The 27,516-nt window shown below is 35.1% G+C and overlaps 1 protein-coding gene across 1 annotated transcript in view; it reads left to right on the forward strand.

Annotated features, from left to right (window-relative positions):
* ATAD1 (ATPase family AAA domain containing 1) overlaps window positions 1-27,516 on the forward strand; it is a 55,227-nt gene that overhangs the window by 13,656 nt on the left and 14,055 nt on the right. Inside the window, exons 4-7 of the mRNA XM_004315128.4 lie at window positions 1,612-1,732; window positions 6,697-6,897; window positions 13,282-13,388; window positions 26,558-26,647. Of these exons, the coding sequence (XP_004315176.3) occupies window positions 1,612-1,732; window positions 6,697-6,897; window positions 13,282-13,388; window positions 26,558-26,647 (519 nt within the window). The remainder of the gene's footprint in view (window positions 1-1,611; window positions 1,733-6,696; window positions 6,898-13,281; window positions 13,389-26,557; window positions 26,648-27,516) is intronic.

Genomic DNA, 27,516 nt, shown 5'->3' on the forward strand with positions numbered 1-27,516 from the left:
TTCTAGTGAAGTCACACAGGGTGCACTTAATTCTTTCAGCAACAGGTTATGAGAACACCTGTCAAATGCTATCTACCAAAGAAGCTCATTAGAGACTTAGGGCCCAGGATTTTAATTGGGACTGGTCACATAGACTGCATCTTCCTAACATGTGTCAAAATTCTAGACTCCCATAAGCAAAACATGTATCCACCATAAACCATATTGTTTGCACAAACGGTTTAGGCACAGTGAGCTGTTCTCATCAGGAAAATGGAGGAAACTCTCCCAAAATCTAAGTATCTCCCATACTCCAACGAGGGGCTAGCCTTGCAAGCAGGACTTTCCAAGGATAATCGTCTCGGGCCTGCTGTGTTAACTTTTTTTGTGCACATTTGTTTAGTTAAACCTGTACTTTTATATATTCACCTTTGTGGCATATAAAATTACTGCTTTAAGTCATGTGGATATTTGACTTGGAGTTCAAATCTAGATGTTTTTATAAGGTATGATAGACAACATAAGATTCTGAATCCCAGTTTTTCCATTTATGGCCTTGGTAAATTATTTTCTCTTTGAGTTTCAGTTCCCTCATGTATAATCCAGGGACAATGTAATACCTGCTCTACCTACTTCTAAAGGATTATTTTGAGCATCAGATTAATGTAATTTATAAACTCTAAAATCCTCTGTGAATATTCTGTAACAATAGGTGTAAATAAGTAGAGTGAAATACAATATCCTTATCTCCAAATCTAGGAAATAAAAATCTACAATGTCTATTAATATCTGTGTGCACAGAGACATACATGCCTTTCCAGAATTAATCCTCTGTTTGAAATGAACTCAGTTCTTTGTTATAGCTACAAGTGAAAGTCAGTGATGATTTTTTCAGATCTGGCTGCGCTTTTTCACTTTTTTTTTATGGTGGAAAATAAATGTGTTGTAAATATTGCTTCCGAACAGCCCCACCTCCAGCCCCTTTACTCTTCCAAGTTAAAGCTAGGTTGTTTTTGTTTGTTTTTCAGGTCTTTTTCAGTTAGTTTATCCAGTGCCCACGCCCCAAAAAATTTTTTTAAGCTGAGTCAGAAGGCTTTAAAATACACAAGCTGTTATCAGTTTTGAAAAAATGTATCCCCGTTTACTCTCTATAAAGATATAAGACAAGTTTTGACACAGTTTACTTTTAATTAGTAAAATTCAGAAGCCCAGTTTGGTGAGTATAAGCCTTATTTCTAAATTCATTCTTATTATGTTTGACAGCATCGTCTGTGAATTAGGCCCCTCAGCTAGTGCTGAACTGTCTGTCAGAGCTGGCTCTCATTCTTCTTGGCAGAGTATTTCCTCATCTTAATGGAGTGAGGTCAGCTTATTAGATCCTAAAACTCAGAGTTTTGAGTGTTGGACCTAGGGCCTTTTTTTTTTTTTTTTTGGAATAGGTAGTTGACTATTAAATTTCAGCTCATGGTAGTTTAATAATTTCAGTATTGCTTAAAAGTACTTATATTAATATATCATTTTAAACTTTTATTATTTAGGTATAATTAAGGCTTACCATTTGGGGGGATTCTTTTTTACTTCGGTGAACATACATTAGCTGTAAAACTTCATGCTGACCTTAACTTTTACCAGGTTACTTGGAGTGATATAGCAGGTTTGGATGATGTCATTACGGATCTGAAAGACACAGTCATCTTACCTATCAAAAAGAAGCATTTGTTTGAAAATTCCAGGCTTTTGCAGCCTCCAAAAGGTATGGTAAAACTTTATATTTGCTAAAGCATTAAAAATCTGGAACACATGGAAACTTTCTGCCATTATAGAACTGGTGTTTTTGAAGTTGGGTTTTCAAGAGACTGGTGAGATCCAGTGAACTGTTTTATAAATAATGATTTTTAAATAATTGCTTATTCTTCAGCTTCCAAATTTAGGTAAAGTTTTTCCCCATAGTTACATGTCAAAATAATCCCTTTATTTCAAATTCATTTTTATTACTTACAAGAAAATGAAATTAGGGAAATAGAGGATAAAAAAAGATTCAAGGTAACAGTATGGGTTTTTGTCTTCAAGATAAGACTTCTGGTTGTTTCATGATTCTAGTGATTTTTTTTCCTCTTGGTAATTTTATTTTAGATTGCAATGGTAGTTTTTTGTTTGGTTTTGTTTTTAAGGAAATAGTGAACTACAGATGAACTAGAAATTAAATACTACTTATTTTTAAGGGAAACATTTTCTTATTCCTAGTTAGTGATTACTTCAAAAGCCTTGGAACTCAAGAATTGAAAGTATTTATAACTACATCCTTAAATATAATACTTTTATTATTGGCCATTCATATATTGATCATGTTTAAGACTTGTTAAAGGCGATTCAAATGTAGCTTACGTGATAATTGACAGTGAGATCTGTAGAAGTGTGTTGCCATGGCTTTCAAATACAAACGCTGTAGCGTAGCTTATTTAGTAGAAGCTTCTAGTAGAAGCTTCTCTTTATTGTATTGCCATGTAGTAGAAACTTCTCTTTATTGTATTGCCAAAACTAGAGAGGTTGCTAGTCAAGACTGAAATCAAATTATTAGACAAGTGCATTTCTCAGAAAAGGATCTTTAGAAATTTCAAAATAACATGTATAAGTTGTAGTTTATAATCTTACTAATTTTGCAGCTATATCAAAAAGTGCATTAATTTATATTTCAAAGATAATTGAAGCCAATAACTGTACATTTTTATGAAGTAGAAAATTCTTGTTTCTGGTAAATAGAGGCTGACAGTTACCACCAAAAATGGCATTCTCTTTTTGTTAACTAAAACAACAAATCTGTTTTTTATGTATTTTACTTTCTGAAACAACAAAGCTACTTTTTTTCTAACAAGAAGCATTTACTCTATTGTGATTTAAAAAGAAATTTTTTTCCCCCAAAGAAAATTTCAAATGATTTATCTGAGCCCAGATCAAGAGTAAGGCAAATGTTGGATTACTAAGTTCTTCAGTACCCTCTTGCAGGTTGTTTATAGTGTGAACAAGAAAGAACTTTTGTCAATTTTTATGTCTCATTTTCACAATGTTAATGAATTTAGGAAATTTTTTTATGCTGTTAGAGAAAGCTTTTCTCATCAGTGATGGCTTAGGCCAGGTAACTGGGTGACTTCACCAGTTGGACTTGGTTTAAAGCCCCAATTAGCATAGCAGATACCAAATTATGAGGGAGTACTTTAACAGCCTTATGTAAATCTGCTTTTTATTTAAAAGCATTATCTAAAACTGAAGGTGGTTCCTATGTGTATTTAAATTTTTTTTTAAGTTACATGAGTATTTCCTTATTATGTGATCTAAAAGTTTTACTATTTGAGCTTTTTCAGCTTTGCATTTTTGGAAAATTTTTTACCAAGAACAAAAGTTTGAAAAATCATTGATTTACTTTTTGACCCCCAACATAAATTGGTTATTGGTGTACAGAAGCAGAGTATACAATCAGTTGCATACCATACTTGTTCCATTTGGGAACTGGAAATAGGTTACGTAGCTTAGACTCATTGCTTTATTGCCAATTTTATGTTTTCCTTAGTTCATTGCTGTCTAAGCTGAAATTGATCACTGCCTCCCAGACTATAGAAAGTTAATTTGAGAATGATTTGTTATGTCATGAATGTGTGACACATGATAATCATACTTAGTAACGTATAAAGATATGGTGTCACTTATTGGTTACAAGAACATGCCATAAAATACTGATGGTTGCATTAAAAAATGTAACCCTTTCTTCCCCCCAAACATTTAAAAATTTACAATAGTTAAAATTCCATTTGAGGGACTTCCCTGGTGGTCCAGTGGTTAAGACCCCATGCTCCCAATGCAGGGGGCCTGGGTTCGAACCCTGATCAGGGAACTAGATCCCGCCTGCCACAACTAAGAGCCCCCACACAGCCAAATAAATATTTAAAAAGAAAAAATTAAAAAAAATCCATTTGAATGCTGTATGGTCCTTCTATAAAATCTGAATTCAGTAATCATTATTTTGGCACATAACTTTTATGCTTGTGAATGTCATCATACTCCATGTTTTGATGCATTCTTTAAAATGTAGATAAGAAATATATGTTTTGAAAGATGGACTTTCTGAGGTCATAAAGGCCTATAACTTCCCCTCCCTCCCCCCAGTACTCTGTATTTAAGTAGTTTTACAGATATTTATTTTTCCACCATTTGGACAAATTTTTTATTAAACCTTGAAAGTAAATAAACTAGTCCGAAAAAGGAAGAAAGAAAAGTTGGTCACTAATAAGATAATATATTTTTCACTAATGAGGATTATCTCAAATTTGGATTTGTTTGTCCCAATACTTCTTTTCTTCCTCATCCTAAATCTTTATTTGCATGCAGTACTTAGGAAGTGAAGCCTTTGTCCAAAACATCCATCTTAAAGAGGGGTTTGAATTTTTAAGTCTCTACAAAGTACAAAATAATAAACACATTTTTAATTCTGTTGAAAATGGTTGTAAAAGTATCAGACTAAGTTCTAAAAACTAGTTAAAATGTTATAAAACTAATAATTAAAGCTAAATGCCTCACATTCATTTGCAGAACCACTCGTTTATCTTCATAAATATTAACATGGTGGACTCCACTTCAACAAAGGATATAGAAAACATGCCATTTTCAAATAATATTATTGCTGTACTCACTGATAAAGTATCAGATGGGACAACATGAATCTTAGTGAAGCTTAAGATACATACAGAAATGGGGATTAAACAGTTGAATAAATAATTTTAAAGCTAACATTCATGTAATTACCACCCAGGTCAAGAAGTGAGCATTGATTGTTCCTCATGTGAACCTTATCTGTCACAGCTCCATCCTCCAGAAGATTATGAAATCCAAAAGTTTTCATTGCATGTTAAATTTTTAGACATTAGTAAATAACTGCTCAATTAATAATACTAATTATAATCCCTGAAATAATTAGAAAAACTTAATCCTACTAGGAGGTACCAAAACTAAACTATTAGGAATAAAATATTCAAACTGATAAATGAATACTTTGAAACAAATCTGACAGTCTGAGAGTATTCCATGTGTTTATGAAGTGATGGTGTAGCTGCAAAGTCAACAAAATATGAAGACTTTTGCATCATTAGTTCTAAAAACCTGAGATTCAAGTAATACATATTAAAAGTTTGCTAGTAGACCTGCATTCCATATTAAATTATATGATCAAAATAATAAATGTAATAATTCCATATGTTATCCCATATGTTTTCAGCTTCACTTGAATTCGATGGCATTAGACTATATTCTGTATTGTTCACATGAGCCATCTAAAAGTATCAGTAGAAGGTTCAAATTTAACTGACTTAACTGAACTTTTAGTACCTAAATGAACGTAATTAAAAAAATGCAAGGACTCCTTGACAAAATTAACATATACTGGCATTGCCTATGGATTAAAATTTTTAAATCAGCTTTAGAAGGGTTTAATTTAAAATGATTAAACATGAGTTAGTTGAATCTTGAAGAATTATTAAGACCACTAGAAATATCTGTGTGTGCTTGAGGAGGAGTTTGAACATTATTTTGAAATGTTTGGCACGAAAAAAATTTGGTAGGTTATAGAACCAAGCTCAAGTTTCTCATTTTTAAAAAAATGTAAGTTTGGCGGGGGGAGGTTTATATAAAGTACTTACTTTTCTTCCCTCATATTTTGTTTTTTATTTTTATTACATAATAGAAATATTTTGTATAACTCCAAATTCTCTCCATTTTACCCCAGCATGCTGCCTCAATTGTATTTATTTATTTATTTATTTGGTCATGGTGTGTGGGATCTTAACTCCCCAACCAGGGATGGAACCCAGGCCCCAACAGTAAAGCACCAAGTTCTAACCACTGGACCGCCAGGGAGTTCCCAATATTGTCATTCTTTAAGTGCTATTACATGAGAAAAGTCGAGAAGCTCTAGATTAAGAAAATATTTAAAGAAGTTTGCAGATGATGATTTTTGTCAGCCCTGTCTGTAAATGATCTGTAGTCAGGGCCATAATTTTAATATTATATTAACTTAGAAAATGCTACCTCATTTTAGATGAAAAACAGTTGGTGATGATTCCCCAAATTTCTCAAGACCTCAGTCTGTTTAGATCTTTTATATATTAAAAGACTTACCTTAAATTGCATTTAGCAGCAAATTGCTGTCAGTGGAGACTCTAGGTTAATAATATAGTTTTATTCCTAGGAAATTAAAACAGGAGTGACTGGTGATTTCTTTTTAAGAAAAGATCATTATCTTAAGTCTCTGAGCAATAGCAAAACAGTGTTTTCTACAGTCTATTTTGAAGTTGTTCATTTTCTCTGGGCTGTTGTCATTGTGCTATAGGGCTCTTAGCTCGTGAAGGGGAAGGGCATTAGACGATTTTATTTGTCAACCATTGATCAAGAGGTGTGAGTTTGGATGTCAAGATGATTGTCTTTAATATCCTGAACCGGACCATTTCATGAAGGAAGCACAGGGGTGCTGTAATCCCCAATACATGTCATCACTGACACAAACTTAGAATATAGCACCTTCCTTTCTACTATAAGAAAAGATTAATAAAAATGGAAGTGAATATTGCGAAAAAGTTTCATGTGGACAGAATTAATATTATGTTGATTTTCCCATAAACTAGCAAATATCTCTTTCTCTTAAAGGAAATAATAAAATAACATGTTAATTTCCAGGTGTACTTCTCTATGGGCCTCCAGGCTGTGGTAAAACGTTGATTGCCAAGGCTACAGCCAAAGAAGCAGGTTGTCGATTTATTAACCTTCAGCCTTCAACACTGACAGATAAGTGGTATGGAGAATCTCAGAAACTGGCTGCCGCTGTTTTCTCCCTTGCCATAAAGCTACAGCCTTCCATCATCTTTATAGACGAAATAGGTATGCTATGTTTTTAAACAGTATGCAGTGGGCTTTCGTGTACATGTTTCCTCATGCATATGTTTGTCCAGGGTAGATACCTAGAAGTTGAACCGTTAGGTTGTGTGATGTGTCCATCTTCAACCTCACTAGGATTACCAGTTCTTCAAAGTGATTATACCCGTTTACACTCTCACCAGTATACAGTTTGTTTCCCTACATACTCCCCCAAAACTTATCTTTTCAAGCAGTATCATTAATTTTTGTCAACTTAAAGAACAAAAATTATGTCATCATTGTTTTGTGTTTCCCTGCTTACTAGTAAATTTATGCATCTTTTAACATGTTGACTAGCCATTTAGGTTTCCTTGCTTGTAAATTGCCGGTTTTTCTTCGGGGTTATTTGCAGTTTTAGTAATTCTTTGATGATGTTTTATTATGATTGCAAATATTTTCTAGACTGGCTTATCTTTTCACTTTATGATAGTTTCTTTTATGGAGATTTAAATTTAAATGTAGTTACATTTATCAGTTTTTTTACTTTATGGCTTATACTTCTTGTGTCTGGTTTACAAATCCCTTCACTACCTCCATAAATACTCTCCTTTTTAAAATATATAACGTGAAGTAGGAATCTAGTTTAATTCCTTGCCATATGGACAGTCAACTTATAAATAGATCATCTTTCTCTGTATGTCATGACTTTTATATTAGTGGGCTTTTTCTCTATTTTATGGATCATCTATATTTTTATTATAATTTATATATTATAATAAAGCTACAGTAATTAAAACTGTAGCTTTGAATAAATTTACTATTATAATTATATGTAATATGATAAGCTATATAGAAATATATATAAAGATAGGTATAGATATAAAGTATTTTGGTTATTTGTTTGCCTTGTGTATCTTTCTCATCAATTTATTCCATTTATTTTGGATTTTTGCTTTGACTTTTGCACAAAGGAGCATATAGCTGGATTTTTAAAACTTTTAATCTAAGGCTCTTTAACCAGGAACTGTGGTCGGTTTGCTTTCATTTTGATAGCTGATATATTTAGATTTATTTCTACCACATAACTGTGTGCTTTTTATGGATATTTACCAATCTAGTGGACTTTTGCACTTTTTTAATTCCCTTTTCCCTCACACAGGTTTAGAAGTTATGTACAGTTGACCCTTGAACAACAGGTTTGAATGGGTCCACTTATACGTGGATTTTTCTCAACAGTAAAAACTCTTATCACCACATGAACTGCAGCTACGGAGGAACCGTGTATATAGAGGGCCAACTGTAAATTATATGTGGATTTTGGACTATGGAAAGGCTCAGCGCCCATAACTCATACCTTCTTCAAGGGTCAACTGTATTCTTTTTCTTTTAGCATACATTTAGCACAGCTACTTGTCTTAAAAGTCTAGGCTAATTATTTCTCGCATCTTCCCAAATAATACAGGGACTTTAGAACTCTTGGATACTAATCATTCCTCTCATCTCTTATATGTTTTTGTTAACAGTTTCTCTTGTTTTTTACTTTTCCATATTGTTATTTTTATACTGGCAGTGCTTGTTTAGAGATCCACTTTACCAATTATTTTGCTCACTATTACTTCTTGCACCTGCCTTTTCTGGATTTAATTTCCTTCTTACTGAAGTCTGTCAAAATTCTTTCAGCAATGATTGTGAGTACAGTGAGTTGTCTTTGTGTGAAAATGTGTTGACTCTGTTTTTATTGTTAAATGATACAGAATTATTTTCTTTCAGCATTTTAAAGCCAAAAGTTTGTTGTCTACCAGTCTTTCTTGTCGCTTTTGAGAATTCTGCTTATAGCCTAATATTTCTTTGTAATTAATCTATCTTTTCTCTCTAGTTGCTATTGAATATTGCAAGACTTCTGTTTTATTATATATATTTTTTTTCTTCAACTCTCTACTTAATTTTGAGTCATTTCAATAGTTGTAGCATCTAGTTCTCTACCATATTTCGTCAGTTCTAAAACATACAGTTTTATTTTAGTTTTTTACATTTTAACATCCCTGAAATTGGGATAGCATGTTATTATTTAATTGGCAGTAGTTAAAATTTTTTGTCGATACATAAAACAATGGTGAAACTCAAGTCAGTCAGTCATTGAGTAAGTAATAAAAAGCGATTCTTTGCTTGGCTGTGTTCAATCTTGCAACAATTGGGTTTGTATTCTGCCAATCATATTTGAATTTTAGAAGTTCTGTTTGTTTATTTTTCAAATTTATCTATTTTCACTATAACTTGCTCTTCTGTTAAAATTTCAATCCCTTTTATGTCTTCAAATTTTTAAACTTTTTTTTTTTTTTTTTTTTGCGATACGAGGGCCTCTCACTGTTGTGGCCTCTCCCGTTGTGGAGCACAGGCTCCGGACCTGCAGGCTCAGCGGCCATGGCTCACAGGCCTAGCCGCTCCGTGGCATGTGGGATCTTCCTGGACCGGGGCACGAACCCGTGTCCCCTGCATCGGCAGGTGGATTCTCAACCACTGCTCCACCAGGAAGCCCACATACTATTTTTATATAGTTCTTTGGATTGTTCTGTTTGAAATTTTACTTCTTTATATTGTTAACTCTCTTTCATAGTGATTTGTTTCCGTGTCTCATTTCTAACTCTAGATTGCTTAGGACTTGCTTTTATATGAGAATTCTGTGTTGCCTAAAATAATCCAGAGTAGTTTTTCTGTCTTCCACCTAGAGGCTTTAGGCTCTAATTTCTCGATGTTCCTAAACTGAATGACAGTTTGAATTTAGACTTCAGGCCTGAGAGAGAGCCCCTGTGATCTTGGTTTTTAATTTTTCAGGGGGGACATATTTCCCTCCAGAGCCCAGGCCAAGACAGACAAGCGTCCTTAACTCCCTGTAGTGGTGAGCAGAAATTTTTTTCTTGTCTATACTTTCTGTGAGTGTACATCCTTTTGGGCATCTCGGCTTCAGCATGGATATTAACACCAAAGCAGAACCTCCTGATGCTACCCGTGCATACCTGTTGTGTACACAAACACACACAGACAGTGGCATAATCATCTCAAAATCTCACCATTCTTTTTTTCAGTTCTCTCTTTTCCTGATCTCCAGGATTTTTTTTCTTTCCTTCTTGCAATCTCAGATATTCAGTAACCTTTTTTTTTTAATTACTAAACTTTATTTTTTAGAACAGTTTTAAGTTTACAGAAGACTTGAGCAAAAAGTACAGAGTTCCCATATCCCCACACACACACACAGTTTCCCTATTATCAATACTTTGTGTTAATGTGATATATTTGTTATAATTAATGAACCATTATTGGTATGTTATTAATAACTAAAGTCCATAGTTTATATTAAGGTTCATTCTGTGTTGTACAGTTCTGTGGTCTTTGACAAATGCATAGTATCATGTATATACCCTTACAATATCAGGCAGCATAGTTTCACCACCCTAAAAATCCCCTGTGCTCTACCTGTTCATCCCTCTCAAACTCCTCCCTCCCAAACTCCTAGCTGCACTGTCTCTATTGTTTTGCCTTTTACAGAATATCATACAGTTGGAATCATGTAACATGTAGCTTTCTCAGACTGGCTTCTTTCACTTAGCAATATGCATTTGTTTCCTCCATCATCTTTTTATGGCTTGGTAGCTCATTTCTTTATATTGCTGAATCATATTCCATTATATGGTTGTACCACAGTTTGTTTATCCATTCATCTATTAAAGGACCTCTTGGTTGCTTCCAGTTTTGTGCAGTTATGAGTAAAGCTGCTAACAACAGAGATATGCAGGATTTTGTGTGGACTAAAGTTTCTAACTCAGCTGGGTAAATACCTAGGAGTTCAATTGCTGGATTGTATGGTAAATCTGTGTTTAACTTTGTAAGAAACTACCAAATGTATTTCAGAGTGGCTGTTTGCACTTAAAAGTTCCAGCAGCAGTTCTACCATTTTGCAGTTCTACCAGCAGTAAATGAGAGGTCCTGTTTCTCCACTCCTCTCCAGCACTTGGTATTACCAATTTTTTGGATTTTAGCTATCCTAATAAGTGTGTAGTGGTGTCTCGTTTTAATTTGCACTTCCCCAGTGACGTATATTGTTGAGCATCTTTTTTTTCATATGCTTATTTGCCATCTGTATATCTTCTTTGGTGGGGTCTCTGTTCATATCTTTTGCTCATTTTTTTTTTTTTTTTGAAGGTGGATTTTTTTTTTAATTAATTTATTTTTGGCTGTGTTGGGTCTTCGTTTCTGTGCGAGGGCTTTCTCTAATTGCGGCGAGTGGGGGCCACTCTGCATCGTGGTGTGCGGGCCTCTCACTGTCGTGGCCTCTCTTGTTGCGGAGCACAGGCTCCAGATGCGCAGGCTCAGTAGTTGTGGCTCACGGGCCTAGTTGCTCTGCGGCATCTTCCCAGACCAGGGCTCGAACCCATGTCCCCTGCATTGACAGGCAGATTCTCAACCACTGCGCCACCAGGGAAGCCCTTTTGCTCATTTTTTAACTGGGTTGTTTTCTTGTTGAATTTTAAGAGTTCTTCGTATATTTTGGATACAAGTCCTTTATCAGATATGTTTTTATACAATAAATATTTTTTTCCAGTCTGTGGCTTATCTTTTCTCTTAATAATGTCTTCCACAGGGCAGGAATTTTATTTTTAATAAACTCCGACTTACACATTTTTTTCTTGGATGGATTGTGCTTTTGGTGTTGTATGTAAAAGTTCATCACCAAACCCAGGGTTCCCTAAATTTTCTCCTGTATTATCTTCATAAGTTTTATAGCTTTTTGTTTTACATTTAGGTCTGTGTTCTGTTTTGAGTTTCGTGAAATGTATAAGGTCTGTGTCGAGGTCTGTTTTTTTGCATATGGATGTCCGATTGTTCTAGCACTATTTATCAGATATGCATTAACTTTAAAAAAAATCTTATTCAGTCTTTTTGTCAGTGTTTACATACATGTCTTTTTCCACCGTCATCAGCATTCTGAGCTTTTATATTCAGTGTGTCTCGTGTAAGCAGTACACAGTTGGGTTTTGTGTTTTTTTAATCCAGTCTAATATCTTAAACAGGTAATTGCATACTCTAGACCATTTACATTTAATGTAACTACTGATATAGTTAGGTTATTTATACTTTGATCCAGCATTTTAAGTTTTTCATATTATTTTAAGCAGCCATCTTGCCAGACCACTTCTTAGAAATGAAGATAATTTAAGAATAATTAATAGCAGAATTATGGTAGTTAAGTAGGCAGCTAAATTTACACAATTTATCTTTAAAAAATAAGCAATTTTAAAATGACTCGATTTTATACATCCAGAATAAATGGGTACATTTATTGTACATGGTACAACACATGGTATAATACATGGTACAACAATGGTACATATTGTACATGATTAGAACTGTAAAAGAAAATACAGGATATATGTTTGCCATCACAAAACTATCATGTCACAGTAATGTGTTTTTGCTGTAATTACTTTGTAAAAAATTTTTTTGTTTTTTAAAGCTTGGACCCAGCACATTAAAAAGCATTTTCATGTCACTTGCATGTATGATTGACAGACTTCAAGTTTTAGTTTTAATGTTGAAATGTGAAAGTTATTGAGAAATGCCAGTGATTTGAAGGGATACAAGACAAAACATTTGAAACAGGATTGTACTGGAAAATACAGGATTTGTTTTTATTGTCTTTTTTTCATTCTTAGGATATACCACCTTTCAGTCCTTTCGTTCTAGATGGAAAATATTTTCCCCGTTCTAAAAGTATTTCATGTTCATTATAGATAATTTGGAAGACAGAAAAGAATTCAAGAGAAAATTAAAATTGTCCATCAGTATCACTGAGAGATAACCAAAGTTATTAGCATTTTGGTGTATTTCATTAAAGGTTTTTTTACCCTGTATAACGTATATGTACATGCATGCCAGTATGTATGTTTTAAACCATTTCCTGTCCTATATTTTCCCACTTAATAGTGTTTTGAGATTTTCCAGTATCATTTTTATTTATTACCAGGAAAAATGTATGAGGAAAAAGGATGTGATCCCATAATTAAGAACACATAGGATGCAGAGAACCTGGAAAGTTAGGACCAAAGCACACAGACTTTTGCTCTAAGACACTACATGATCCTTTTTTAGCCTCTCAGCACTAGATCCTTTACTTCTTTTATATATGTTGGTATGAATGTATTTTTAGGAAAGAAATGAGGATTGTGAATTGATTGTTTTAATTTGCTGGATAATTTGTCAAAGTAGTTATATCAGAATAATGTATGAAAAGGCATATTCGAACCCTTTTCTTTGTAATCTTTCATAAAATTTTCAGCTTTTAATTAACAATTTGAAATTATGTAAAGAGTAATTTATTACTGATTTGTAAGGTTAAGGATTTTTTTCTTCTAGACTCCTTTCTACGAAACCGTTCAAGTTCTGACCATGAAGCTACAGCCATGATGAAAGCTCAGTTTATGAGTCTCTGGGATGGATTGGATACTGATCACAGCTGCCAGGTATTTGAAAGTAATCTGCTTTAATTTGTGTTATTCTTGGTGGTGGTGTTAATAGAAAATTTGGCTGCTTGTTAAGCTTATTTACAGAATTATTTTTCATAGCTTATACTTACCAATAAATGATGAAAATCTGAAAGAATATGATTTGTGTATATCTTCATCCATTTTGAGGGCTTTGTAATTAATAAAATGTTAAAAAGATTTCCCAAATGCTCAAAACAAATACAAGAATAAGAGAGAAAACCAGGGTATTAGAACCATCAATGTCAAGGAAAAGGAAGTGACAAGTGGCTATGAGTATTCTGTACACTTCGTTTGACTCTTATCATAAATCCTTATAGTCTACTCTCAGTTCTTATGTCACTTTTAAAAAATATATAGTCGTGTGTATATGTTAATCCCAAACTCCTCATTTATCCCTCTCTCCCACCTTTCCCCTTTGGTAACCATAAGTTTGTTTTCTATGTCTGTGAATCTGTTTCTGTTTTGTAAGTTCATTTGTATCATTTTTTTAGATTCCACATATAAGTGATATCATGTGATATTTGTCATTCTCTGTCTGAATTACTTCACTTAATATGATAACCTCTAGGACCACCCATATTGCTGCAAATGGCATTATTTTATTCCTTTTTGTGTCTGAATAATATTCCACTGTATATATGTACCACATCTTCTTTGTCCATTCATGTGTCAGTGGGCATTTAGGTTGCTTCCATGTCTTGGCTGTTGTAAATTGTCCTGCTGTGACCTTTGGGGTGAATATATCTTTTCGAATTATGGTTTTCTCCAGATACATGCCCAGGAGTGGGATTGCTGGATCCTATGGTACCTCTATTTTTAGTTTTTAAAGGAACCTCCATACTGTTCTCCATAGTGGCTGTACCAATTTACATTCCCACCAACAGTGTAGGAAGATTCCCTTTTCTCCAAACCCTCTCCAGCATTTATTTTTTGTACACTTTTTAATGATGGCCATTCTGACTGGTGTAAAGTGATACCTCATTGTAGTTTCAATTTGCATTTTTCTAATAATTAGCGATCTTGAGCATCTTTTCATGAGCTTTTTGACCATCTATATGTCTTCTTTGAAGAAATGTCTATTTAGGTCTTATGCCCATTTTTTGATTGGGTTGTGTGTTTTTTTGATGTTGAGCTGCATGAGCTGTTTGTCATATTTTAGAAATTAATAATTAGATCCCATGTGTTTATTTTTGTTTTTATTTTCATTACTCTAGGAGGTAGATCCAAAAAGATCTTGCACAATTTATATCAAAGAGTTTACCTCTAAGAATTTTATAGTATATGGTCTTACATCTGGGTCTTTAAGCTTTTTTTTTTTAAATAATTAATTTTTACTGGAGTATAGTTGCTTTACAATGTTGTGTTAGTTTCTACTGTACAGCAAAATGAATCAGCTATACATATACATATATCCCCTCTTTTTTAGATTTCCTTCTCATTTAGGTCACCACAGTGCATTAAGTAGAGTTCTCTGTTCTATACAGTATGTTCTCATTAGTTGTCTATTTAATATGTAGTATCATAGTGTATAGTGTCAATCCCAATCTCCCAATTCCTCCCATCCCCCCTTTCCCCATTGATATCCATACATTTGTTCTCTACGTCTGTGTCTCTATTTCTGCTATGCATATGAGATCATCTATACCATTTTTCTAGATTCCACATATATGCGTTAATATATGATATTTGTTTTTCTCTTTCGGACTTACTTCACTCTGTATGACACTCTCTAGGTCCATCCACGTCTCTACAAATGACTCAATTTCTTTCCTTTTTATGGCTGAGTAATATTCCATTGTATATATGTACCACATCTTCTTTATCCATTCCTCTGTTGATGGACGTGTAGGTTGCTTCCATGTCCTGGCTATTGTAAATAGTGCTGCTGTGAACATTGGGGTGCATGTGTCTTTTTGAATTATGGTTTTCTCTGGGTATATGCTCAGTAGTGGGATGGCTGGGTCATATGGTAGTTCTATTTTTAGTTTTTTAAGAAACCTCCATACTGTTTTCCATGGTGGCTGTATCAGTTTACATTCCCACCAACAGTGCGTGAGGATTCCCTTTTCTCCACACTTCTCCAACATTTATTGTTTGTAGATTTTTTGATGATGGCCATTCTGACCAGTGTGAGGTGATACCTCATTGTAGTTTTGCGTTTTTCTGATAATTAGTGATGTTGAACATCTTTTCATGTGTTTGTTGGTCATCCATGTGTCTTCTTCGGAGAAATGTCTATTTAGGTCTTCCACCCAATTTTTTTTTTTTTTTTTTTTTTTTGCAGTACGCGGGCCTCTCTCACTGTTGTGGCCTCTCCCTTTGCGGAGCACACGCTCCGGACGCGCAGGCTCAGCAGCCATGGCTCACGGGCCCAGCCGCTCCGCGGCATGTGGGATCTTCCCGGACCGGGGCACGAACCCGCGTCCCCTTCATCGGCAGGCAGACTCTCAACCACTGCGCCACCAGGGAAGCCCCCACCCAATTTTTTGATGGGTTGTTTGTTTTTTTGATATTGAGCTGCATGAGCTGTTTGTATATTTTGGAGATTAATCCTTTGTCAGTTGCTTCATTTGCAAATATTTTCTCCCATTCTGAGGGTTGTCTTTTTGTCTCATTTATGGTTTCCTTTGCTGTGAAACGCTTTTAAGTTTCATTAGGTCCCATTTATTTTTGTTTTTATTTCCATTTCTCTAGGAGGTGGGTCAAAAAGGATCTTGCTGTGATTTATGTCATAGAGTGTTTTTCCTATGTTTTCCTCTAAGAGTTTTATAGTGTCTGGCCTTACATTTAGGTCTTTAATCCATTTTGAGTTTATTTTTGTGTGTGGTGTTAGGGAGTGTTCTAATTTCATTCTTTTACATGTAGCTGTCCAGTTTTCCCAGCACCACTTATTGAAGAGACTTTTTCTCCATTGTATATTCTTGCCTCCTTTATCAAAAATAAGGTGACTGTATGTGTGTGGGTTTATCTCTGGACTTTCTATCCTGTTCCATTGATCTATATTTCTGTTTTTGTGCCAGTACCATACTGTCTTGATTACTGTAGCTTTGTAGTATAGTCTGAAGTCTGGGCGCCTGATTCTTCCAGGTCCGTTTTTCTTTCTCAAATTGCTTTGGCTATTTGGGGTCTTTTGTGTTTCCATACAAATTGTGAATTTTTTTGTTCTAGTTCTGTGAAAATGCCAGTGGTGGTTTGATAGGGATTACATTGAATCTGTAGATAGATTTGGGTAGTATAGTCATTTTCACAATATTGATTCTTCCAATCCAAGAACATGGTACATCTCTCCATCTGTTTGTATCATCTTTAATTTCTTTCATCAGTGTCTTATAATTTTCTGCATACAGGTCTTTTGTCTCCTTAGGTAGGTTTATTCCTAGGTATTTTATTCTTTTTGTTGCAGTGATAAGTGGTAGTGTTTCCTTAATTTCTCTTTCAGGTTTTTCATCATTAGTGTATAGAAATGCAAGAGATTTCTGTACATTAATTTTGTATCCTGCTACTCCACCAAATTCATTGATTAGCTCTAGTAGTTTTCTGGTAGCATCTTTAGGATTCTCTATGTATAGTATCATGTCATCTTCAAACAGTGACAGCTTTACTTCTTTCCCGATTTGGATTCCTTTTATTTCTTTTTCTTCTCTGATTGCTGTGACTAAGACTTCCAAACTATGTTGAGTAATAGTGGTGAGAGTGGGCAATCTTGTCTTGTTCCTGATCTTAGAGGAAATGGTTTCAGTTTTTCACCACTGAGAATGATGTTGGCTGTGAGTGTGTCATATATGGCCTTTATTATGTTGAGGTAGTTTCCCTCTATGCCTACTTTCTGGAGACTTTATTATAAATGGGTGTTGAATTTTATCAAAAGCTTTTTCTGCATCTGCTGAGATGATCATGTGGTTTTTATCCTTCACTTCGTTAATATGGTGTATCACATTGACTGATTTGCATATATTGAAGAATCCTTGGATTCATGGGATAAACCTCAATCATGGTGTATGATCCTTTTAATATGCTTTTGGATTCTGTTTGCTAGTATTTTGTTGAGGATTTTTGCATCTGTGTTCATCAGATATATTTGCCTGTAGTTTTCTTTTTTTGTGACATCTTTGTCTGGTTTTGGTATCAGGGTGATGGTGGCCTCATAGAATGAGTTTCAGAGCGTTCCTCCCTCTGTTATATTTTGGAAGAGTTTGAGAAGGATAGGTGGGCTGTTGTTTGTTAGAAGATTTTTAATCACAGTTTCAATTTCAGTGCTTGTGATTGGTCTCTTTATATTTTCTATTTCTTCCTGGTTCATTATCGGAAGGTTGTGCTTTTTGAGAATTTGTCCATTTCTTCCAGGTTGTCCATTTTATTGGCCTACAGTTGCTTGTAGTAATCTCTCATGATCCTTTGTGTTTCTGCAGTGTCAGTTGTTACTTCTCCTTTTTCATTTCTACTTCTGTTGATTTGAGTCTTCTTCCTTTTTTTCTTGATGAGTCTGGCTAATGGTTTATCGTTTATCTTCTCAAAGAACCAGCTTTTAATTTTATTGATCTTTGCTATGTTTCCTTCATTTCATTTTCATTTATTTCTGATCTGATCTTTATGATTTCTTTCCTTCTGCTTACTTTGGGGGTATTTTTGTTCTTCTTTCTGTAATTGCTTTAGGTGTAAGGTTAGGTTGTTTATGAGATTTTTCTTGTTTCTTGAGGTAAGATTGTATTGCTATAAACTTCCCTCTTAGAACTGCTTTTCCTGCATCCCATAGGTTTTGGGTCTTCGTGGTTTCATTGTCAGTTGTTTCTAGGTATTTTTTGATTTCCTCTCTGATTTCTTCATGATTCCTTTGTTATTTAGTAGCATGTTGTTTAGCCTCCATGTGTTTGTATTTTTTACAGGTTTTTTTTCCTGTAATTGATATCTAGTCTCACAGCGTTGTGGTCAGAAAAGATGCTTGATATGATTTCACTTTTCTTAAATTTACCAAGGCTTGGTTTGTGACCCAAGATATGGTCTATCCTTGAGAATGTTCCATGAGTACTTGAGAAGAAAGTGTATTCTGTTGTTTCTGGATGGAATGTCCTATAAATAAATATCAATTAAGTCCATCTTGCTTAATGTGTCATTTAAAGCTTGTGCTTCCTTATTTAGTTTCATTTTAGGATGATCTGTCCATTGGTAAAGTGGCATGTTAAAAGTTCCCGACTGTTATTGTATTACTGTCACTCTCTCCTTTCATGGCTTTTAACATTTGCCATATATATTGAGGTTCTCCTATGTTGGTTGCGTATATATTTACCATTATTATATCTTTTTCTTGGATTGATCCCTTGATCATTATGCAGTGTCCTTCCTTGTCTCTTGTAACAGTCTTTATTTTAAAGTCTGTTTTGTCTGATATGAGTATCACTACTCCAGTTTTCTTTTTTTTTCTTTTTTTTTTCTTTTTTTTGCGGTACGTGGCCCTCTCACTGTTGTGGCCTCTCCCATTGCAGAGCACAGGCTCCAGACGCGCAGGCTCAGCGGCCATGGCTCACGGGCCTAGCCGCTCCGTGGCATGTGGGATCCTCCCAGACCGGGGCATGAACCCGTGTCCCTTGCATTGGCAGGCAGACTCTCAACCACTGCTCGACCAGGGAAGCCCTCCAGCTTTCTTTTGATTTCAATTTGCATGGAATATCTTTTTCCATTCTCTCACTTTTAGTCTGTATGTGTCCCTCAATCTGAAGTGGGTCTCTTGTAGACAGTATATATGTGGGTCTTTGTTTTGTATCCGTTCAGCCAGCCTATGTCTTTTGGTTGGAGCATTTAATACGTTTTCATTTAAGGTAATTATTGATATGAATGTTCTTATTGCCATTGGGTTAATTGTTTTGGATTTGTTTTTGCAGTTTTCTTTTCCTCTTTTGTTCTCTTGTGATTTGATGACTATGTTTAGTGTTGTGTTTGGATTCCTTTTTCTTTTTTTGTATGTATATCTATTGTCGGTTTTTGGTTTGCAGTTACCATGAGGTTTTGATATACCGGTCTGATATACCAGTCTATATATATGAATGATTGTTTTAAGTTGCTGGTCTCAAGTTCAAATGCATTTACAGTATCGTGCTTTTGTACTCTCCTCACAATTGCTGGTTTTGATATCATATCCACATGTGGATGACTTTCTACCTTTACTGTATGTTTGCCTTTACCAGTGAGCTTCCATTCATAATTTTCTTGTTTCCAGTTGTGGCCTTTAGCATTTGTTGTAAAGCTGGTTTGGTGATGCTGAATTCTCTTAGCTTTTGAGTGTCCATAAAGCTTTTGATTTTTCTGTCAAATCGAATGAGAGTCTTGCTGGGTAGAGTATTCTTGGTTGTAGGTTTTTTCCTTTCATCACTTTAAATATATCACGCCACTCCACTCCATTCTGGTCTACACAGTTTTTGCTGAAAAATCAGCTCATTACCTTATGGGGATTCCCTTGTATGTTATTTGTTTTTTCCTGTTGTTGTTTTTAATATTTTCTCTGTCTTTAATTTTTTCAACTTTATTACTATGTGTCTTGTCATGTTCCTCCTTGGGTTTATTCTTCATGGGACTCTCTGCGCTTCCTGGACTTGAGTGACTGTTTCCTGTCCCACGTTAGGGAATTTTTCAGCTATGATCTATTCAAATATTTTCTCAGGCCCTTTCTCTCTTTCCTCCTTCTGGGACCCCTGTAATGTGAATGTTAGTGTGTTTAATGTTGTTCCATTGGTCTCTTAAGCTGTCCTCCTTTCTTTTCATTCTTTTTTCCTTATTGTGTTCCACAGCAGTGATTTCCACCATTCTGTCTTCCAGGTCAGTTATCTGTTCTTCTGCCTCAGTTATTTTGCTGTTGATTCTTTCTAGTGTATTTTTCATTTCGGTTATTGTATTCTTCAACTCTGTTTCTTTGTTCTTTATATCTTCTAGCTCTTTGTTAAACATTTCTTGTATCTTTTCAGTCTGTGCCTCCATTCTTTTCCCGAGATCATGGATCATCTTTACTATCATTACTCTGAATTCTTTTTCGGGTAGATTGCCTATCTCCACTTCACTTAGTTGTTCTTCTGGGGTTTTATCTTGTTCCTTCATCTGGAACATATTTCTGTGCCATCTCATTTTGTCTTAACTTTCTGTGTTTGTGGTCTCCATTCCGCAGGCTGCAGTGTTGTAGTTCCTCTTGCTTCTGGTGTCTGTCCCCTGTTGGATGAGGCTGGTCTAGAGACTTGTGCAGGCTTCCTGGTGGGAGGGACTTGTGCCTGCCCACTGGAGATTGGAGCTGGGTCGTGTCCCTCTGGTGGGCAGGGCCGTGTCACGGGGTGCATTTAGAGGCGGCTGTGGTCTCAGGAAGACTTTAGGCAGCCTGTCTGCTGATGGGTGGGGCTGTGCTCCAGCCCTGTTGGTTGTTTGGCCTGAGGCGTTCCAGCACTGGATCCTACAGTGGGGCCTCATCTTGATGTCAAAATGGCAGACTTCCGGAGAGCTCATGCCAATGAATACTCCCTAGTACCTCTGCCACCAGTGTCCTTGTCCCCACAGCGAGCCACAGCCGCCACCCTGCCTCCCCAGGAGACCCTCCAAGACCAGCACGTAGGTCTTCTCCAGGCTCCTGTGAAGTCACTGCTTTTTCCCTGGGTCCTGGTACACACAGGACCTTGAGTGTGCCCTCCATGCGTGGAGTTCCTGTAATCAAGCCCCACTGGCCTTCAAAGCCAAATGCTCTGGGGGCTCCTCCTGCTGATGCCAGACCCCCAGTCTGGGCAACCTGACGTGGGACTCAGAACTCTCACTCCTGTGGGAGAACTTCTGCAACATAATTACTTTCTAGTTTGTGGGTCACCCACCCAGCAGGTATGGGATTTGATTATATATTATACGATTGCACCCCTCCTATGCTCTCTTTGTGACTTCTTCTTTGTCTTTGGATGTAGAATATCTTCTTTGGTTGGTTCAAGTCTTTTTTGTTGATAGTTGTTCAGCAGTTAGTTGTGATTTTGGTGTTTTCATGAGAGAAGGCGAGTGCAAGTTCTTTTACTCTGACATCTTGTTTCCAACCCAGGTCCATCCTTTCTTAGTTAAAGTGGGGCTGCATGTTTTTCCTTGAAAGCTCTCAAATGTTCTAAACTGTAATTTCCTTTTCTGTAAGGTTCTAAGGAATGATTAAAAGAAGCTAGAAAGAGAATCAACTGTGTATTTTAGTTTTGTCAGTGCCACACAACTTGACAGTACGTTGTCACACATCAGGGAAGTAAGGCGGTTAAATACATTTCCCTTGCTTGCTAATTTCTGACTAATGTAGCAAAAGGATGCTTCCAGTTGGTACAGGCCTCTCCGTACTTTGAGTAATCAAACTTATTTACATATATATATTTTTTAAATTTAACTTAATTTTATACTTTCATTTTCATGAGTTGCTGATACTTATATACTTAACCACTTCCTGTCACATGCACCTTTCCAATTTTATACATGACAGTCTTCTGTCCTAGGCTTTGTCTCTTCCCGCTGAAAGGCTGTGAAAACCAAAATTAAGGTCCCTTGGTATTCCCCCAGAGAGAAAGCCAGCTATATTGCTCAATTTACATCTTTGACTTCCCATTTTCACCTAGTTCTTCACCTCTGAATATTCCATACTTTCTTGCCAGATCAATAATGTATTTTAAAAGAAAATTTAAAAAAATTTTCTGGCATGTTTGGTTTTCTGCCATATTGCTGGAAATGGAACTTCTAGAGCCATTTTTCTGTTTGGGTTCCCCCCCCCTTCCATGAATCACCTATTTTATATCTCATGTATATAAAAACTTTTCTCATGGAAAAGTTTTGGGAAGGTTAATAATGTTCTTTCATTGTTTTAACTTCAGTAGGTATTTTCTATTTTGTAATCTGTTTTTGCCCCTTTTAAGAAAACATAGTTAGAGGGACTTCCCTGGTGACGCAGTGGTTAAGTATCTGCCTGCCAATGCAGGGTACACAGGTTTGAGCCCTGGTCCAGAAAGATCCCACATGTCACAGAGCAACTAGGTCCATGCGCCACAACTACTGAGCCTGCGCACCTAGAGTCCATGCTCTGCAACAAGAGAAGCCAATGCAATGAGAAGCCTGCGCACCTCAATGAAGACCCAAGCGCAGCCAAAAAAAAAAAAATTCAACCATTATTTCTTCAAATATTTTTTCTTTTCCATTTTCCTTGTGATTTTATCAAAAGCCATTTGGACATACCTTATTTATATTCCATGTTTTTTAACGTCTCTCATATTTTCTATCTCTTTGTGCTATATTCTGGGTAATTTCTTTACCTCTTCCAATTAGATAATTCTGGCTTCATTTGGATCCCTTCAGCTATGTAGCATTTTCATTGAGCTTATTAGTTCAGTTATTATATCCTTCAGCTCTAGAAATTCTTCTTCAGGTCTGCCAGATCAGTTTTGATGGTCTCTTGCCAGTTGGATTAGTAAAGCAGAGCCCTGGCATCAGTTAGCTTTGTAACTTTGGCAAAATTATATAATCACCGTGTGTCTGAATAGAGGGGGTACTATCTATAAAAAGGGAAGAATTGTATCCACCTCAGAATTGTTGTAGGATTTTAAGGATTTAATCTGAGTAAAGTGCCTGTAACAGTATCTGGTATATATTTGCTACATAAGTATTTGCTATGTGATTTTTTTTTTTATTTCTTGTTTATTCCTTTCAATGTATTAAAACTAATTTTATAGTCCATCTTCAGTAATTCTAGCATATAAGTATTTGTACATCTTGTTCTAGCGTTTGAGTTTAAGATGGTTATTTCCTTGTGTGTTTTGTGATTTCATGGGAAAAATCATATTTGGTAGAACTTTGTGTGTGAATTTTTGGAATCTACATTGACGGTTTGCTGTTCTAAGAGGATTTTGTACTTGTCTCTGCTGTGTTCTTTTCCAAAGACAGGTAAATTCAGGTTCAAGATCCATGTTAGCTGGCCATGAACCATGAAATCTCAGAGATTTAGTGTGTGTGTTTATATATCTTTCCAAGAACCAAGGCTTGACTCTGCCAAATAGGTTTTCTAATATTTCACCACTTTTCTCAGGCCATAGTACTTCATGAGTCCCAACTTTATGTAGGTTGGTCTCTCATCACGCACGCCACTTTTTAAAATCTGTACGTGTCCATATGGTACGTGGTCAACTTCTACCCTTGCTTATCTCCATCACGTATAGGCTTTGTTGCTGGATTCAGCTTAATTCCTTTACTTTTTTGCAGATTTATTAATTTGAGTTTTTAAAAATATTATATTATTTTTACATGTTTTGTAGCCAGAGGGTTTAAGGATCTCCTTTGTCCGCCACATTACCATAAATCAAAAGTGCTGAGACACCTGATTCTCAAGAAGAAAATTAAGTCCCATTCCTACATCACCGTTATGAAAGTATAATTTCATTTTGAGGGAAAATTGCCTTTAGTGTTTGTTCGATGATTAGAGAAGAAAGCACAACATAGATAAATTCTGGTGAATTACTAGAAACAATTTATATTAATCATTGTTTCTGAGAAATCTATTCAATGAGTTTAGTTTGCAGGTTTCCAAAAACGAATTATCCTCCTAAGCAATAGTATTTAAAGTATGCAGAGAATTGAATAGTTAGCCCATGTAAGAGAGAAATATTGATATTTACTATTATATCTTATCAGAGTATTGTTTTAAAACCAAGGAAATAATGATAATAATATTATAAAATAATTTGGATTATACTCCTGAGCCACTTCTTCCAGAGCCCCACAGTGTGGTTCTGATACAGCAAATTGAATTTTTAGAACCATTATTCTTTATTATACTAATAGTATTTACTGTTCTATTATGACATACTTTTGAGGAAGAAAATAAAGATGTTGCTTTTAACTTTTTTGTGTGTTGAGGGGGTAAAATGGCTGTTACTAATTTGAATAATAGTTTTAGACATCTTCTTTAATAGGAACCAGTTAGCTTTCCTCTAAAATTGTCTATTCTGTGACTATGGATGGAGCCCAGTACCCCAGCCTACTTTCTTTGTTTCCTTGCAACAGAGGAAACAAAAATAGTTGAATGGCCCAATTAAACCTGTCACTACTGCTGGAAATCCAAGTTAGTCAATGATATATTCTTCATCTTGAGAGACTTGAGACGTAAAAGCTAACATTATTTTTAGGGTATTCATTGACATAGTTCAGCTTTTGAGGCATATATTTAGATCTGATTGTTTTAAGTGTGAAATGGTAAAAAATTTATCTTAATATTTTGTTTTAAAGATTTTTAGAAGTCTTACCTAATACCTAAAAGGTACATTAATTTTGCTGCATAAATACTAAAAAATTACTGTTGCTTCCCATTTTTAATTTTACTTATTTGCACTAAATGAGTTAATATATGTGTAAAGGTTATCTTTTTTGCCCCTTAAAATCACTCCTTAAAATTTACTTCTTTAAGTGATGTCAGTCACTCTTGCTTTGCTTTTTCATCGTGAATATCTGTTACCACCCCAAATAAATTCATTAGGGCATGTTGTGCTAGATTTATCTGGATCCCTTGATCCTAAGTTTTAGTGTTTCATGTTTCATAATGGGTTTTTGTTTTGTTTCAGGCTGTTTACCTAGAATGTTTCTCAAAGTACAGCCCCTTTTTCAGTTTTTTTCAGGTGCTGACTCAACCACAGTGCTTTTTGTGATTCTCTACAACATAATATGATCAGTCTTCAACAAGCTTCCATATCACTTTGAACTCTTTTATTATTTAATGAATACTCTATCTCAAAATATACTATATTCATCCTTTATCTTATACAATTGATTCATTTGATCACTTTTAAAGACTTTGTTTTACATTAGGTAGAAATTTTCCTTATTAATTCTATAGAGTTGTAGAAAGTCAGTAAAGAAAAACAGGTAAGAGCATTAATATTTTGACTTTAGGATCACTTGACCCAAATACAAAATTGCATTATATTATGGAACTATTTCTCAAATTTGTATGTATATTTTTTCCCTCTAGGTGGCAACCTCTCACAGTTAATTGAAAGTAATTTGGCAGTTGAGTAATGTTAAATATAAAGAGTAGAAGCAGAATATAAGGAACTTCCCTGGCAGTCCAGTGGTTAAGATGCTGCACTCCCAATGCAGGGGGCACGGGTTCGATCCCTGGTCTGGGAACTAAGATCCCACATGCTGCACAGCATAGCCTAAAAAAAAAAAAAAAGTAGAATATAAGAGTTAGTGTATTTTTCAACATGTTGTTCTGGAGTTAGATTTCAGATTATTTCAGAAATCTAAGACCTCTTAGGCTGAAATAAAAGTTTTCCTTAGAATACCAATAAATTTCATTTTGGATAACAGATGTGTGCTTATATATTATACAGAAATATCAACAATAATGGTAATATTGAAGCCGTTCAGAAATTAAATAGTTTTGTATATCTTTGTCTTTATTCGTGTTGATTTTTCGTCTCTACATTCTTTATAAATAAGTGGCATAGACCCAGAGGCTGGCGGGGCCGCCAGCAATTTTTTTTCTTTTTTTTTTTTTAATATTCTACCCAGCATTTTGATGTTTGCTTTTATTCTGTTGCCCTTGTTTAAAATTGGATTGCTTGAGGTTTTATTAGCACTGAAAAGATGTCACCTGCAGTGCTGATAGTGCCATGAAATGATGATGTGAAATCCAGAGGAAAAAATAGATGATATCTGTTACTGTTGCCAGAATCCTCAGATTCTGGTAGGGGAAATGATTCTCTCCTTAATATTATTAAAGGACTTGAAGTAGTCCCCTCATATATACTCCCAAGCTGTAACATAAATAGCTTTAAGTTATTCAACATGTAGCCACTGAGTAGCCATATTTTGCAAAATACAATAGTTTTAAAAAAATTTTTATGATTCCTCAGTAACTGAATAATGTATTATTTTAGTTACTAGAAGTCTGACGAAACGCATCAGGCTTACCAGCTTTGCTATCATTTGATGTATTTAGGATTAACTCTGATTTATATCTATAAATATTTGAGTAATACTGGATTACAGTCAGATTTCCTATAGAAGATTTAGTTTAAACCCCACTTAATTTTCTATATCTTCTAAACTCTAGTAATAACAACCTGAAAGGAGTATTACTGGTATATTTAATACCTTTGTTTTCTTTATATATTTAGGTCATAGTGATGGGAGCTACTAATCGTCCTCAGGATCTTGACTCAGCTATAATGAGAAGAATGCCTACGAGATTTCATATCAACCAGCCTGTAGGTGGATTTGATTGATACTATGAACAGTTAAATATTTGCTTTTTTACATGTCTTTATCTGTGATTTCACAAAGGGAATGATTAAAAAATAAGACTTATTATTTATGACAGGCAGGGAAGGAATAGGGCAAGAATCCCCCTAATTACTTTTGTCCTTTCCACTCCTTTTCTTGCTTTTTAAATTTTTCTTTCCTAAGATCAATGTTACTTGCTTCTCTTCAAAGTATCTCATTACCTCAAGTTCGTCTAGACACTTCAGTGATTTTCTTTAGAATGCAGCAAAGTTATCTATGGAAGATACATAAGAAAATGTAAATTATAGTTTTGGTTTAGGATAGGATGAAATTAGGGTTTTAGGGTTAAAGAACCATTCTGAAGGCCTGACAGGAAGAACACCTGGTATTTATTTGATTAATTATTGGCAGTGCTTTCCTGTGGCAGGATTAATGATTAACTAGTAGCTATGATATTACACTTTAACATAAGAATGCAAATGTGAGGGTGGTGTTGAACTGGTAGTAAGTATCTTCTTCTAGCATTCTTTTTTGCTACTTAAAAGTACCCTCAAGTAGAGGATTAAAACTTGATACTCTTTTGCACAAAATCCCTAAACCCTGAATTTTGTCTGCTTTTAGATTAAAGGAGAAAAAAACAAACAGGGTTAGTAATAGACTGTATGCACCATACAATCAGCATGTCACGTATATTGCTATGTAGAAGAACTTACACTGTCACTTCTTTCAAAATTAAAATCTCTGGCCTAAAAATATTTGCCCCATTTTATATTCTTCAGCTTAACAGTTTGTAGCTGTAAACATGGTTTCCTGAAATTGGTGGCTGTGGCCTCTGCACAGTTACTCTGGCTGG

This window comes from Tursiops truncatus, chromosome 16, assembly GCF_011762595.2.
Source record: "Tursiops truncatus isolate mTurTru1 chromosome 16, mTurTru1.mat.Y, whole genome shotgun sequence".
NCBI lineage: Eukaryota > Metazoa > Chordata > Mammalia > Artiodactyla > Delphinidae > Tursiops > Tursiops truncatus.